A 16,738-nucleotide genomic window follows, 5' to 3' on the forward strand; every position below is an offset into this window, starting at 1 on the left:
ACAATGTGACTCTCAATCTTCCACCATCACCCCAATTCCAAACACACCTGTTAAGACTTTTAAATCTTAGGCAGAAACTTTGAAAAACTGAAAAGAAGAAAATATTCTACTTTTACATAAAAATACATCTATCCCTCCAATCCAACTCCCGTTACCCACAAAGCATTTAAAATGTTAAGCCACATCATACAGGGTTTAGTAAAGCTCTATTTTCGAGACTGACTCAGATGGAACTGCAGAGGAACTGCAGCCCTTTAAAAGCAGCAACGGCTCTCCTAAGACAATGGAAGAAGAGTAAGAGAGTTGGGATAATGAGGAAGGCATGACACAGGGGAAGTTCCAGGTGAAAAAGAGAGGGCAGGGAGCCCACCCTGAAGTGGTGGGCAGTAGCTCTCTCTCACTGCCAACTTTGGGTGAGGGACCCCAACACCAACACCCAGCCCTGCTGCAAAGGGCAACGAGCTTTCCCCTTCCATGCCCACATGCTCCTCCTCTGCTTGTAGGCACTTGTGACACTGCTGGCTAAGCCATGCAAACGGGGTAACCAAATATCTGTCATTTTTGAGCCATTGTTAATTTAACTTCCAAACAACTCTTTACTGAAAGCACATGGATAGTCACAACAAAGACTGCAGAATAAAGAAATACATGACTTTAATAGACCACAATACACTTGGTGTTTTACCTTTGTAACTGACCCAGGCAGACAATGTGGGACTCTTTATTTTACCTTTTAATGACACCCTTTCCTTGCTTAAAGAAACGGTGAGGCGCATACTCAATACTTATGTTTATACTTCTCCAGTCAGACAGCTAAGTAGAAAGTATCGAACCCAGCTTTCAGTTTAGGTGCTTTGCAAAGAGTGTGGGTCTTAAGCAGTTAAGAGAATTTGCAAAGGTTTGAATAGGAAGTGCCTACCCAAACGAGTACAGAAAAAGCTATTTTTAAAAACATTCAGACACTGTGATACTTATTCTATGCTGCATACCCAACAGCACACAAAACACCATTTCACCTAGCTGTACTAACCAAAACTGTAAGACTTTACCAATGCAATGTGAAGTGCTGCAATTATATTTCACTTCTAATTACCTCAGTATAGCAGGAAAGAAGGGAAAGAGAAATGCAAACACAATACTCATGTTTTGACCCAAATATAATGGGGACAAGAATGAAAACAAGTCCTACAGGAGAGACAGAAGTATAGAAGACATAGAAAGCAGTGAAAGGAGTAGAGACAGTGAACAGAACAGTGGCAGAAAAGACTTCAAATAGAAAATAAAAAGCCAAAAAAAAACCCCTGACCTGCATTGAAAAGGCAAACAGCATTCAGTGGAAGACTCTCAAAGAGAAGAGCAAGGTACTTGATGTGAGAAGTGCTGCAGAGACATCCCAGTGCACTGGTGAGGCAACACCAGCACACAGGATTGTAAGACCATTTCAGTCACAGCTTTGCAGCTGGACAGCAATGGAGCCCGGTGAAAAGCAGGAAGGAAGCAAAACAATGGATATAACCCTAGAAAGTTATTTATAGTAGAGTGACGAAAAGCATAACTTTTTTATTTTATGGTCAGTTTTACATGGTGGAAAAGTTTTTAAGGTTTACTCCAAACAACTTGGAGCAATGTACAATGGCTCTAAATTGTGAGAGAATGTCGTAATTATTTTTGCTTTGATGGAAGACTTCCAAAAGCTTTTTCTTCTCTATTGTCTACAAGGAAATTTAGGTAGATCGACATCAGTTGAATTACATTTTTCCTGACCAAACACCATTCATTTAGAGAGTTCCCTGTAAATAGCCTACAAAATAGCACTAATTTTATTCTAATTTTAATAGGATTAAAATTAGAATAAACACAGCTTATCTGCAAAACAGATGACTTTTCTCTCATCTAGGCAAATGCAAGACAGAAGGTGTCTCTGGCCTTTCATTGATACTTGTCAGTTCTCTGAAATTTCATGTACAAGTTTCATTCAACAAAATTTTGCAAATAACCACATTCAGTAAGGTGGCTGGACAGACTGTCACAGACATTGCTTTGCAGATATAAGTACCTTAAAAATACTAATGCAAAATATTGAAAGAACATTAGATCAATAATGAAGATTGTTTTTTAACTTCTGGGATTTTAAGTACTGGTATCAATATCTGAAGTGCATTTCATCTAGCTTCAAATAATAAATTAAGAGCATTATTGCTGTGATGATCAAGCACAAGTGATGATTTTCCTCACCACAAAATACACATTTACAAGGCAATTTGAACTATACTATTAATGGTTTTATGGCAGACACCGATAACCTCAATGCTTACAATGCAGTATTTTTCCTAGAAATATGTCACGCCACTAAACATGGGATGATTCTTTTTTATTACTGCAGTATTATTCAACTGAAGTATGTACATACCCATATATGCTGCCCAATGTATAGCTCGTCTGTCTTTCTTGTCAAATGCATTAATATTGGCCCCTCTAGACAACAGTAAGCTGACCATCTGAGATAAAGAAACAGAACAAAAATCTTGTATTCATAATGGACGAAACTTTACTTCAACAGAGAAAACCACGGAAGAAAACAAAAATTTATGCATTTTCAGAGGATTTAAATGTGTTGGGTTTTGAATATTCCATAAGCTTGAAAAAATTGGCTGTCACAACAAAGTGACTGTAAGGAATACAAAACTTGATGTCAACAAAACCACTTCTCAGTTAAATATTGCAAGGCCATGAAATCTTTTAAATCTTTAGGTTATTACTAAGGGACTAATGAGTCAGAGCTTATTACATACATTTCCTCCAAATTTCAGTGACAACATACTCCCTACATTCACTATTTACTAAACAGAAAAATATCCTGGTTTTTCCATTTTAAATTTACCTGTTACTAATTTAACTCTACTTAACAAATTTGCTTCTATCATAGGAAAAGTGAACAATCTAATAAAACTTTCAATTAAATGATGTAACATTTATTTTCCACAGAGATGCATACAGAAAACAAATTCAAATACAAAGTAGGGGTTGAAGATTTTTGAGGGAATGGGGGAGAAATGGTTTTAAACTCAAACATGAAACATCAGAAATGTGAGGGACAGAATGATGAGTGGAAGACAAGAAAATTAACTTTTACCTCAACGTGTCCACTGAAGGCTGCATGATGCAATGCAGTTCTGCCTGCTCGATCAGACACATTTACATTGCTTAGGAGAGGCACCAAAGCTTCAGCACACTTCACAGCTTTGTTTGCAGCTGCTATGTGTAGGGGTGTCTGCCAGTTTTTATCACGAGCATTGACATCTGCTGAATGCTTTAACAACACCTGAACAGCATCCTGGAAGCATTTACAAAAAAGAACCGAGCCACTTAGTAAAGATTGGAAATGACAGCCTTGGATTTAAGGACAATACAGGGGAAAACACCTCTACAATTTCTTCATTTGCAAACATAATCTTTGAGACACTTTGGGATTTGTATTTTATCATAAAACCAAACTTGGGGATGTTCTCAAGGATGTGAATAATTTAACCAAATCAAACATTTCCACGTCTTTTATCCAGTTTCTTAAGGCACATGGAAAATTGTTTTGTTATCACAACCGATTTCCAAAGTTTAATAAACTATCCTAGGATTTCTCCCGTTAGTGGAATCCTTAGCCAAGGATTAATACGTACTATGAACTTATAATTAATTTCCATCAGTCTTCCAAGCAAAATTTTTCAACTGTCCAAGTCTACAAATGGCAAACCTGAGATTATTAAACGTACATTTAGAGAACCACAAATAAAACAGTGCACGGTCACAAAAAGTTTCAACATACACTGTTGCAAAACTCCTGAAAACTATTGCACTGAATTCCATCTCTCAAAATCATTATTCATTTCCTTTTAGGAAATTAGAAAGTTAGAAGTACAAGCTGTGAAAATTTGACAAGTAAGACTGTAATTCTTACAACAAGATAAACAAATCCCATTAAAATATGCACACACAATTGGAATGCATAAAAAAATAAACGTGTTGGCAGTATCAACACGATGATGAATATCACATTTTGCATCGGCTGTGTGACCTTCCCACGATTCACTAATTGCTTTTGGTGACTGCCAACTCAGTCACTGAGCACACAAATAATTGATTACCACTTAGAACTTAAAACATGTTTTTACTAGAGATTCTGAATTACACTGTGGTACAATAGCAAGGTCTGTGGGCAGAATGCTAAGTCACTATTGATCCTATTTATATTACAATAATCACATTTAAAATGTTGAAATGTATCATACTATCAATAAAAAAGAATATAAGAACAAACACAAAAGTGAAAATACTGCATCACAGGCTTGTAATTTAATGACAAAATTGAATAGGTCTTCTCTGAGAAACTGAAGCAGATTTAGTACTTTAAAAAACTAATCATATTTTAAGTGTTGTCTTTTTTAACCAAATTATTAAGAAATACCATGTCAGAACAAGGAAATTTCAGATCAGCTACTACCCCTTTTGCAGAAGCACCATGATATTAGTATAAATATAATGAAACTCATTGTTATGTGCATTTGCATGAATAAATTTCATGACTGAATCTACTTGGGTTTGATTTGCAATATACAGCAGGCATACACAAATAAAAATGTGACTGTCTTGACATGAAGCCGCCTGAACTTGTGCAGCTGACACCTAAATCTGTAACTCCAGCTATTTTTTAAGTTTCATTGTCCTTGTTAAATTGAAGTCCTTACTTCAAGGGTCCAGACGTTTTACTAAAATCATTATCCAGTTTTTTCATTACAGCTTTTCCTCCAGTGCCTCAGACCCATACAGGTCTGTGAGCTAGAAAACAGTGCCTACACGTATCAACCCTGTATATGGGTTCCCATGACTCATTGTGTTTATAAATAGAGAATTCTGATGAACGTCTATCAAGCATCTGACTGGTTTACTTGTTTGCCTTTGATTAGTATTTTGTTCAAAATCTTCCATATGTTTAAAAAAACCCTATGACCATGGTTGCATTTCTTGAAGTTATCATTTAAACCCAGTTTGTTTGCACCACTCCTCTGCCTCTGCAAGCGTTACTGATGTGGAGAGCTTTTATTGTTCCTCGGCTCTGAAAGAATGCAGCATTTGGTGCTTTGGTCAGCTCCCAAAGGAACAGCCTAAAAATATCTCATGAACAAACAGCATTTGGGAATAAAGCGCCCTTGAAGATTCATTTTCAAATACTGTTTTTTTGAATAACATGATCTCTACATAACTTTGCTATTAACGCTAGTGACAAAATACTGCAATTTATCCAGGGAATTCAAAAGCAAAAGCTGAAAGAAGGCTTGTTTAGATAGCTCATGGATCAAACACTTGAAGTTCAGTGCTTGTCAAAACTAAAATATTAAATTCTATCTTCCCAAACAAAAAATTACCGATAAAAAAAAATCTTTATTTGAAATGTACTGAAGTGAGCATCAATTTGATTCAGGATCTCAAAGGAGATAGTTTTGCATAAACACTTCCACATAACAAGCTCAGCATTTCTCTGTTTGTTTTGATCTTCTACAGGCATTTAAATTTTTTATTAGGACAACCACCACAGAGAAACAATAACCAAGTAATTTCTTGCATTATGACATTCTCACAAGTGTATAACCAGTAGACTTCAAGAAACAGTCTATATTCCACTTAAAAAATTTAAAGTAACATTCAATACTATTAATTAATCACTTTTTAAAAAAAAAAAGACACTGGCAGGTCTTTAATAGAACCATTTATTTCTTCAATGCCTGAAAACACAAGCATGTAAAAAAATATGAAGTAATGCAAACACCATGCTGCAAAAGTTGTTCTAAATCTTAATTCATCTGTAGTTCCCTCATACTGAACCGTTCTGGTTACCTTAGGGGAAGTAAACTGGACTTGAGAACACTGCATGCAGAGTCCTCTTCATAATGTAATAAAAATGTATATTCTTCCCTCTGCTAGGGAAGTCACAGAGAGCAAAGCTGGGAACTCAAAGTTTATAATTTTCCTCCTTTCTTACTGCTTAAGCAATATATATACATATATACATACCTTCAAAAGGCCAAAACAACATTGCAAAAATGTTCTGCAATTCCAAAAACTTGCAGTAGTTTCACTTTTTATAAAATGAGTAACGGAGAGAAGGTAATTTGAAATGTCTTATTTTAACACAAAGTAGTCAAAAAAAGCAACATACCTCACTACAAGATGCTACAGCTCTATGTAAAGGAGTCAACCATTTGCTGTCTTTGGCATTAACTCTAGCTCCTGTAACAAAAATTAGAAACAACAGAAATTTAAGATATTTACAGAATAAGTGAAATATTTTCAAGAACAGAGATAGAACTATTGACTTGTTCTAGTAAAATGAATTTACTTCTTTTGGGCATTTTTTTGCATTTTTCATGGAAAAAACAAAAAGTAACCTTTTCTCCAGCTGAAGTCAACCCTTTGAGGAAATTCTTCTAACACTGCACCAATAATACTCTTTCACATCAAAATATACTCATGCTTTTACACTAGGCCATCCTCTATAATCTTTTGCCCTTCCAAAGCCACATGAAAGGCTGCTGTGTAAGAAGAACTCCTTGCTTTCGCACAGCAACAAAATCTCATAGTTTCCCATTATAGTTGAAATTCTCCATGAAAATATATAAAGAGGCTTTTTCTTTGCTTCCCACACCTACAGTTTCCTTGTGGTTGCCATGTCTGATGGACAGGTATATAGAATGAGGACGATTCTTCTACTGGGACTTACTCTGGGAGTAAATCTTCATTATGCCAGCAGGTCACCTAGCCTACCCCGGGATCTCCTGGTCCTCCCTTCATGAGAGACCCACAGCCACACCTCTCTACTTCTGAAAGCACACTCAAAGAACATCCCTGTCCCCAGGAAATAAAGCTGCACAAATATCTCTAAGGGACGCAAGCCTGGGTTTGGATTTTAATTTTTTTCTCACTTATAAAAGAAAATAAGGGTTTGGGAACTTTCCCCTGAAGGACACAGCTGAACTACATTTGAACTTTCAGTGAGCTCCAACAAACAAGAAAACCTAAGGAATAAAGTTAATAATTTAATTTCTTACTGATACACACACATATAGAACTTTGTAGGATATTCATGCCCTGATTGGAAACTTAGCTGTCTTTAATTCAAAATTTCTGATATTCTACAGGGATAGCTTAGACACAATCTTACATTTTTGAAAAAAAAAAAAGAGTTCAGAAATACTGCTGGAAAGAATCACACAGTAACATTAATACTACATGACCAGAGCTGGTTAACTTCTCAAGCTAAACATAACACTGGTATGTCAGAACCAACTGCAGTTTTTTCTAAACAGAATAACAGAAAAGGATGGAAGGCCAGTAAGACACAAGATTCCAAAAAGGTTGCTCGTCAAGTCAGGATATTCAGTTGAGAGACAGGGTATTTTGACCCAAGATCTGCACCAGCAAAGAAGTCTCTCCCAGCCCACCTGATCAAGAAACACAGCAGTGTGGACAAAATCATGGTTGTATATACTAAGCAACCCAAATATCTGAAGTCAATTCTCTTGAGTTTCAAATCAATCCATCCCTTTCAGTCGTAAGAACAGAACATGTAAGCTGATGCAGGATCCAAACTTCCAGTTTGATCCTAGGTCTTCCATGCAATGGACAGAGACTGAAGTCTAAGTGCTGGCTACAATTTCAGGGATTTCCATCTCTCCTTATCTGAATTTCAGAATAGGGTATCATCCTACTTTCCTAAGCGCAAAAGTTTTTGAAAAATAAGACTAGTAAAAAGGGAAGAAAGTCCAAGCCTATCTGAAGAAAACCCTCACAATCTAACAAAAGTTTAGGAGATACCAAAAATATCTGTTTTTGTCACATATCCTAAGGACCCAGTGGTGCATTGCAACACATCATGTGCCATAGCAGACTGTACTATATCAAGTCCTGCAGAGAACTCAAGCACAGAAAGAGTCTAAGTACTCTATAAGTCACTAGAAATGACTGAGGATTTTTGGCAATCCTTCCCTAAAAGACAGTAAGTGATGAATGACATCACAAATATAATGAAGTAATGATTGGTAAGTGAGAATGTAATCAATATATTTCAAAAGTATCTGAAATTCTTGATTATATTCCAGGGAACTGTTGGCCACATCTTGTTTTTAGCAGATGAGACAAAAACAAGAGCCAAAATTGTACTCCAAGTTCCACCTGACTTCACACCCAGCCAACAACCAAAGAATAAAGACTTTAGTAGATTGCTTTCTCTCTCTAACTTTAGGATACAAATGTCTTTAAAGCATCTGAAAGAACTTGAGTGGGTTACTAAGTCACTAATTACTATCCAGATTTTCCCTAGGAAAATGCATTTGCAAGACTTGGGGTCAGGTCAGATCCTCCAGGTAATGAAGCCCAAGATAGGAAAAGCCCATCAGAGGAGAAGAAATGCACATTTCCACTCCAAAAAAGGAGCAGTTACCTAAGCTCTAGCTCTAAGTGAAAATGTGCTTAGAGTACAAGTAGTGCTTATGTCTTCAGATTTTGCTGACTTTTTTGGTAATTCTAACACACAGCTTAAAAACTACAGCAGCAGAGAGAAGAAATACATACAAAAAGATGCTGTACCAAAGGTTTTCACAATGATAAGTTAATCACACTTGCTAGGACTAAAAGAAAAGAATATGTGAAAGTAAGAAAGACAATCAGAATTAGCCAGAGAAATGGCTAAGGAAATTTGCAGTGATATCTAAAAGTAACATGATCCTCTTAAAAGAACAAAAATCAACATAGCAAATGCCTACCCCCACCCCCATCCATAAGAAGTCTTCCACCCAAAGACACAAGGATGCCTAGGTCTAGCACATTAAAACTGTGTAAAACACAGATGCTGAAATAAGGTAATTTTTAAAATACACAAAAAATTTTAGATTCTCTGACACAGGAAAAGCCAAAGTTGACTTTTGATAACAAATTTGAATCTCTGATGGACTTAAGAAAGAACCACCAAGCTTGTTTTTTCCTTCCACAACAAAACTCTTAAAGAAGTTGCAAAATTGTCACATAGAAAGCAAGTTTTTAAGCAATAATCAGAATAAATGTACTACCAAAAAATACATATACATTATTAATATGGAGATTGGGAGATGTACAGCTTTAGATACATTAAAAAAAATAAAATGTTTTAAATTAATAGATACTTTGCCCTTAAATTTCTTGAAGAAGCCATGCTGCCGAGAATCGTTTAAGTTTCATAAAGGAGCTTCTCCAAACAGCTTTGTATCTGAGGACATAATCCTCAGCCAGGCTGTTCTTCACTGCCTAGCACATGATTTGGGGAAAATGTCACTGTTCCTCCCTGACCCTACATGGGATCCCTCAAACCTCTCACAGTCCTACCATGCAACAGTGAGGGAGTTTACAGCCTTGACCATCTGAGGTAAAGCTCTACTACAGGCCACTGCAAATCAGTGTTACAAAAAAGTATTACACCTCTACTGAGTAACTTTTGCTTTAAGGTATTGCTTCACAGTTGGCTTAAAGAGAGTCTGAAAACATGTATGTATATAACCAACTGCACAGCACTGCCAATGCAATATTATCCCTGTGAAGCTCAACCTGCTGACATGTTAACCAGGGCATTTCTCACATTTCAAATGCCAGCTATGAGCAGTTTGCTCTTTCAAAGCACTGAACAGTGTATCTTAATTCCCTGTGTGCAAAACCAAAAAAAAAAACAAAACAAGAAACAGCTCTAACGAACAGCTGTTCTTCCCCCTCCCTGCCTCTGTCCCTTGGATCTTCCAGACATCAAGGGTCTGGTCTTAATGTGTTTATTAAAACTTCTCATTTGTTCACCGTAAAATTTCTAATATTTCAATTCTTTTAATGCTGTAGAGCTAGCAGGAAAAGGATTAGGGAACTTGTCAGAGAGAGCAATCACAATGCTGGAACACAAATACTCAACTTGAACTTAAGAACCCATTATGTAAATGACACCCCCCCGCCCAAAAAAAACAAACAAACAAAAACCACCACCTTCCAAATGAAGCAAATTATTCTTCCATGTTGGTGCACTACGACAAAACATTAAACAAGATCATCCCTTTCGTCACTTATTTTGCTAGTACAGCCCAGTAAGTTTACATACGTAGGCAAATATAAAAGCAGGAATTTTGCTCTGCAAAAGGTGGGGTAAGGAGAGGGAATGAGAGAGAAGTACTACGTAATTTTCTTCCCTTGTCCCTGAATTTTACATCTCATCTTGCCAAGTTGTACTTACAAGACTAACAATTAGAAAGACATGTTTTATTTAATAAATAAAGTACAGAAGCTACTGAAAAGCTCTGCAATCCTTACTTCTAGAAAATTTATGTTTCAAGTGACACATTTTCTAATTGAATACATGTACTGATTTACAGAATGATCCTGGAGGGTTTAATTCTACCAGTCCATGTGTGGCAAATGCACATTTAAATGTGTTGTTAGCTACCAATTCCTGGACATAGGTTTCTGCATACTTCTTGGTGTCCGTATCCTTACACTCCAGTAAGAAGTAGCATCTCAACCATCTCTTATAAAGACAGACAAGGAACAACTGGACAGGGAATGCTGCAAGGAACAACCACACATCTCTTTCTTCATCCATAAACTGCCACACAATCCTTACACTGCCCTGTCTCGCACCACCTCTGTGTTCCTCGCACGAAAGCTCTTGCTGTGACACTCCTCCACAGCTCCTCTGCACCAGAACTCTTCCTATTTGGAAATGTCCTCAGAAGACTAATGAATGCAGTGGCTGAATTACTTATGCGTCACTAGTTGGAAATAGATTAAGAAATACAACAGAACTGACAAGACATTTTCATCTTTGCTCACAGTACTCAATTGCCTTCCACTGTTCTGTTTGTAGTCTGTATTTTTAGACTCTCGAGGATGGTATTTTCCTTTGTTATTGTACAAGATGTGCTCGTGACTGAGCAATATCATAACATAAGCAAAGAAAGCAAAAGTGTTTTCATTCAATTATGCAATACAGATACTCAATGTTCAGTATTTGAAGCTCTGAAATGTCTATTTAGGAGTAAAAGATGTAAGTAAGATCTTTTAAGAAAGTAACTAACTTTGTCTTAAAAACTAGCATACTGAAATAATTGTAGATCTCTTTGGAGAAATTAGGAAGATTTCAGGTATAAATCACCGAGAGTAACTCTACTTAATTATTTTCCTAACAGCTTGTAATAGGTTCAGAAGTTCTTCCTTTTGAATGATCCACTTTTTTTATCTAGAGACAATGACCTTGGAAGCACTTAAACTGGCAAGTAGAAATTCTCAGACTACACTGAGGAACAAACAGATAGAGATGAAAACTTCTCCATAGACAGAAAAGTATGTGGACAGTCAGGAGCAGATACAGAAGTTTTTAAAGTATAATAAGATTTGAGATATGAATTGAAATAATCAATAATAGAAATTGAGTGTAATTTCCTACTGAAAACTTGGATATTTTGAAAATCATTGCTTCAAAAATAATGAAGAAGACCTTATGGAAAGAAAGTTTCTTGCTATTTAAAAGCTAAATGCATAGCAGAAGATCTACAGAATAGTGAAAAAAATCCAAGAGGAACAGGTCTGGAATCTTTTGTCCAGACAGAAAGAGACTTCAAGAACAGTTTTTATTTCTGTTCCTAAAGAAACAAATGAAAAAACACACTCCCAAACCCCAAAACAACCCCACAAAACAAATATACATGGAGACACACTCCCAGAAAAGGGAGGAAACCCACAATCAAGTTGAAGCCATCATTCCAGGACTTTACTGATTTGTCAATATAAGCCAAGTTCCTTTCAGACTCAGTTTCTGCCATACCTCAGCCACTACCCCCTTGAGCTTCAGTGAGCAACACGAGGCTCTCTGACTCAAAGCTACTGAACAGTTCTTTCTATTCCTGAGTCAGCTTAACTTTTTCTCTCAAAGAACATCAAACTACTTTCTTCATAGCAACTGACTTTTACTGCTGCCAGGGGGAAGTTAGGCCAGCTTGGAAAAGAAAAATATCAGCCAACATCGCTGTCAAAAGAAGAGGAAGTGGCTGAAGGATACAGTCAGTGTCAAAGGGGCTCCTGTGAAACACCCCCAGTGTGTGGGTACATCTGCAATCTGAACAAAGGGAGCTTCATTCAGCTGGGACTGAGGCAGCAGGAGCTTTTCAACAGCTGAGCTGTGTGACTGTCATGGCATGGATTTCTAATACTCACAGAGATTCATAATTAGATGAAAGAAACACAGGTAGAGTGGTGTAACACTGAAGGGTCTTTACTATCTTCCAAAATCTGTTATTACTACAGTGGCAGTTTTCCAGCATCAGCACAGCTCTTACATTTTCCAGCTGACCCAGAGGAAACAAAAACTCGTGGGCTGCCAAACCTTAATGAGATTGAGCTTGACCACACTCATGTAACACAGAGCTTCATGCAGAGAAAATGTTGGGTCAAGCAAACAGCAATGTGTTGTGTTAGCATTTAAGTATCAATGCAATATAATAACTAAATCTATTCAGAAGAAAATAACAGACAATTCAAATGTTGATTTTTGTGAATTACATTGATTTCAGTGAAAGCAATAATCATCTCCACGGTATTTTTAGAAAATAAATGGAAAACGTTAGTAATCGAAAGAATACATTCGGTGATCACACAAATCTGTTCTGCTTTTCACATGACACTTCCTGGCACAGTAGACTCTGATGGTATTAAAAACCATAGGACAGCTGGAAAGAATGATTTTTTTATAAAGCAAGAAGCCTCTCCAGAACAGTACATATGCAGAACTTAAGGAAGGGCTTGGTTTTTTTTAATCAGGACTTCTTGGAAAGAACAAAAAGCTGGACATTCAGTTAATTAACACTTAACTATTATACTTTTCTACTTTTCAATAGTTTGCCATCACTAACACTCAAAGTCAGTGCAATTATGAAAAGCAGACAAACATATTTGTGCATCAGGATGCAGAGCTGCACAAAGGTCATAAAAATACAACTGTGATGAGTGTTACTACTCTTTCCAGAGTAATACAAAAAGGAAAATGCTTATAAAATGACGATTCTCAAGTGACTAAAATATAAACTTCTGTTCTATCTTTCTGGATGCTATAAATAATCTTCATGCCTCCTCTTGGTCACCTCCCTACACAACAAATCTAGGACTGCTAATTGTTTATCAAGCTATAACCCAAAAGTGAGAGATTGTTTGAAAATTTAGACTTGCACAGACTACAGTGGTATGAAAAATCTGTTGGTAAGACATTCACATGCTCAGGGGACAAGTTTATTAGTGTTCAGTGTCTCAAAACAAAAGCCAAAAGGCAATTTAATGTCCAGGCCCAAAAGAGGAGTCAGTAAAGCAATTTTCTTTGATGTTTGAAGCCTGTATCCAAACCATTACCATCAGATTCCTGTCCAGATGAAAGACAATAGGAACGCACACAGAGCACTCTTTAGATTTAGTCGAAAAATATCGCAAGAATTCAACTAAGTAAGGATGCTCTTGAGACTGCAAACTTACTCAAAAAAAGTCTGCAAAAAGGCTGAATCAAAAGCTATATATTCAGGATGTGCAATATGGGTTACTTAGGTATGTAACAATGTAATATAAAGCCATTGTGACTGCAATATGTGATCCATAATGCATATTTGAAAGCAATGTGGATCCCCTGGAGCTGGATGACATTCCAATCAAATTTATAAAAATAAAACATGTGTAAGTAGTCTATAATAACACTTTAAGAACAGAGAATAATGAGAAAAAAACCAAGTAAGAGCCATTGAATAGTGGAAAGATTAATACTGGCCTCAGTAATTTTGAAGCCCAATTTGAAGAAAAGAATAAAAAATCAAAGCAAGCAGTCTGTAGAATAGTTTGCACAGCAAGGAAACTGTAGAGTGGTTCCTAGTAACATTCCAGCAAAGCTATGTTAAAGGACATTACAAGTTGCAAAGACAAGCTTTCACAAGGTGAGAAATGTTAGGATGAAAGTAGTCTACATTTAATCCAATGCTTTTTGCAGGCATGCTACAATAGGTCAGTTCAACCTATCATATGCATACCCAATTTTTACATGCAAATTTACTGCACAGAGGAGTTGGTTGCACAGAAATGCCATTTATTCAACAAACCACTTTCCTCATTTTTAAAAAAGAGGTCTTGCAACATAAACAGTTTTCAAGCCTTGCTGTGGTAACAGATGTTCTTTATTTGCTCCCTAATGCTCATCTATTATGACAAAATGTAACATTATACATTTGTCTCAAAGGAGAGATTTGATTTCTAGCTGAAACAGAACAGACGAATTTTCCTTATCTTTATGAAATGGAGAGGATAAATACACTTAACCTCTGTTCCCCACCTTTCAAGTAAGAGAACTAAAAGACAAATCATAGCTTGTGCATTTTTTAGACACCTAGCCCTGATTTCTCTGAGAAGCAGCTGGTTCAGCACTTCTGATACAGCTGAGTGCTCATACTTCACCAGCCGCAAAGATCTCAAATCCAGCATTCAGAAATGAGGAACTGGTAAATACTTCTTAAAGATTTAAAAGGCTCACCTAAAACTACTGCTTGCAAGCAGGTAATATATAGATCTGTGCCCAAGTGCCGCACAGCCTTGCAAACCGAACAGCCTGAACACTCAGACATCACCTTCAGTCTGCAATTGATGCCCCTCCTCTTCATTCACTTACAAACGTGTCAACAACTCACACCTACCCCTGCAGCCCTCTCTGCACCACCCCAGTTCACTCCCAGTGCAGCCTCCCTCTGGGGCTTTCAGGAGGCTGTGCATCTCCTGCAAGGCACTACATGGTACTGCACTCCACAGCACAGCCCATGAGCACAGCAAGGTTGGACTGACATCGCCACAGCTTTCAAAGCTTTTGATTTGCAACTATCTAATGCATTGTTTTATTGTAAGCAAATCTTGATTTTCATTAAACAAATGTTATCTGGGACACATGAATGCCTCACATCCTCCCTGAACAATCTGCAGACACTGCAGCACCCACAACCTCTGTTGCATGCAACTGCTCAACTTTGGACTATTTGTACAGTCCTAATTCTTACCTCCCTTCTTTGTTCTCCATTTTTCCTTATGCTTAATCTCAGGCTATTTGCCCAAATAGCAGGACTAATATTTCTTTTCCTACCACTTCCCCCCAGTCAGGATCTTGTTTCAACCTCACCTGAACTAGAATTCCCCTCTTTCCATAAGCCCTTTTGCCCAAGAAAGGGGTATTTTGTTCTATCATGGTTCTAGTAAACAGACTGCGTTCATCTAAACCAGACAGAAGATTTCCTCTCAGAAGTAGCTGACTACAACTTGGCAAAGTTTATGACATTGTTAGTTGATGAAAGGGGTCACTATATATTTTCAAGAGTCACCAGAACTTGCCCTTCTTCTTGACAGGGAAAAACAGCACCTTTTTACATTTTCACACCTTTTCAAAAGTTTTTAAAAGTGAACTTTTCTGGACAAAGTGTGACTAATATAGTATGTCCATAGAAGACATATATTGATTAATATGACACCACATATATTTATGATATGTATATATACTAATATAGAGAGAGTACAAGTAATATATATAATGAAAATGTTACATCATACTAAAATTATAACAAATTAAATTATGCCTAGCAAATTCAGTTGAAGTGACTGAAAGTGACTCCTATACTCCTGAAGTGGCAATTCCTTAAAGCAAAATTTGTTGTAAAGGGTTGATGGGAGGTGGGGGTGGTGGAAGTAGCCAGTTTTGCACAGGTAACCTGTGCAATTCAGCAGACTGAAGATTAAAGTACGTCTGTGGGGCTGCTACAAGTTTTCAACTTTCTATGTAAGCTTGAAGCTCTGTATTATGAATTCAGCCTCAAGCTGCTTGATGGGTATGTCTCTCCAAGATCAAAGACAGTCAATTCAGTCCTTCAGTCATGATGTTCTTTAGGTTTTTGGTTTAGGTTCTTAAGTTTTCTACCTTTTTTTAAAAAAAACAACAAATCAACCCAAAGTATACTGTTTTACAGACCTTGGATTTTTTTCTTAGTACAAATAAATAGGGGGGGGAAAAAAAAAGAGATATTTTAACATTTTCAGCTGGTTCTAATTATATTCTGTGCATTTAAGCCATCAGGCAGAGATATTTAATACAACCAACTCAGGATGGCATCTTTATGTTCAAACGTAATTGCTTTTCTGAAGGCCATTTCAGAATGAAAGCAATGCTGCTAACACCTGCCTTATATACACTTATGCACTGTTTCTTCTTTAAACTACTTTTGAACTATTGAAAGCTGATCAAGCTACAAACAAAAATAGCTATAACCAAGAAAGCTTTAGACAAGAAAATATTTTAGAGCAGAACTACAGAACTACACATTATTGTAACACTAATAAGTCTGGAAACTAAAATTTCAGTACAAGCATCTTTAGTTTCTAGTACATTAAATATCTCAATAAAAGCTACATAGACTAAGATACACATAAATACTTCTTTGGATGTGCATAGAGTTATATGTTTTCCATTAATAGGATCAGAACATACCAGATAAAATAAGTAGTTCAATAATTTCTGCATCTCCCAGATAGGCAGCAGCATGTAAAGGGGTCCTTTTCTCATTATCCTGTGATAAGAGGGGGAAAAAAGGTTTTATTTAAAATAAAAAAAAAAAAGTATGGTTTAGCA

General features: G+C 36.7%; 1 protein-coding gene across 5 annotated transcripts in view; it reads right to left on the bottom strand.

Moving 5' to 3' along the window:
• Positions 1-16,738, bottom strand: part of ANKRD28 (ankyrin repeat domain 28) — a 120,209-nt gene that overhangs the window by 34,566 nt on the left and 68,905 nt on the right. For all 5 annotated transcript variants that reach the window (XR_001519363.3, XM_015617637.3, XM_015617639.2 and 2 more), the window contains exons 3-6: positions 16,598-16,676; positions 6,209-6,279; positions 3,134-3,334; positions 2,411-2,498 (exon numbers count right to left, since the gene is read on the bottom strand). Coding sequence is in view for 4 of the 5 variants with exons in the window: in XM_015617637.3 (XP_015473123.1) it covers positions 2,411-2,498; positions 3,134-3,334; positions 6,209-6,279; positions 16,598-16,676 (439 nt within the window). In the remaining variant the exon portion in view is untranslated. The remainder of the gene's footprint in view (positions 1-2,410; positions 2,499-3,133; positions 3,335-6,208; positions 6,280-16,597; positions 16,677-16,738) is intronic.

The sequence above is a fragment of the Parus major genome, chromosome 2, assembly GCF_001522545.3.
Source record: "Parus major isolate Abel chromosome 2, Parus_major1.1, whole genome shotgun sequence".
Classification (NCBI taxonomy): Eukaryota; Metazoa; Chordata; class Aves; order Passeriformes; family Paridae; genus Parus; species Parus major.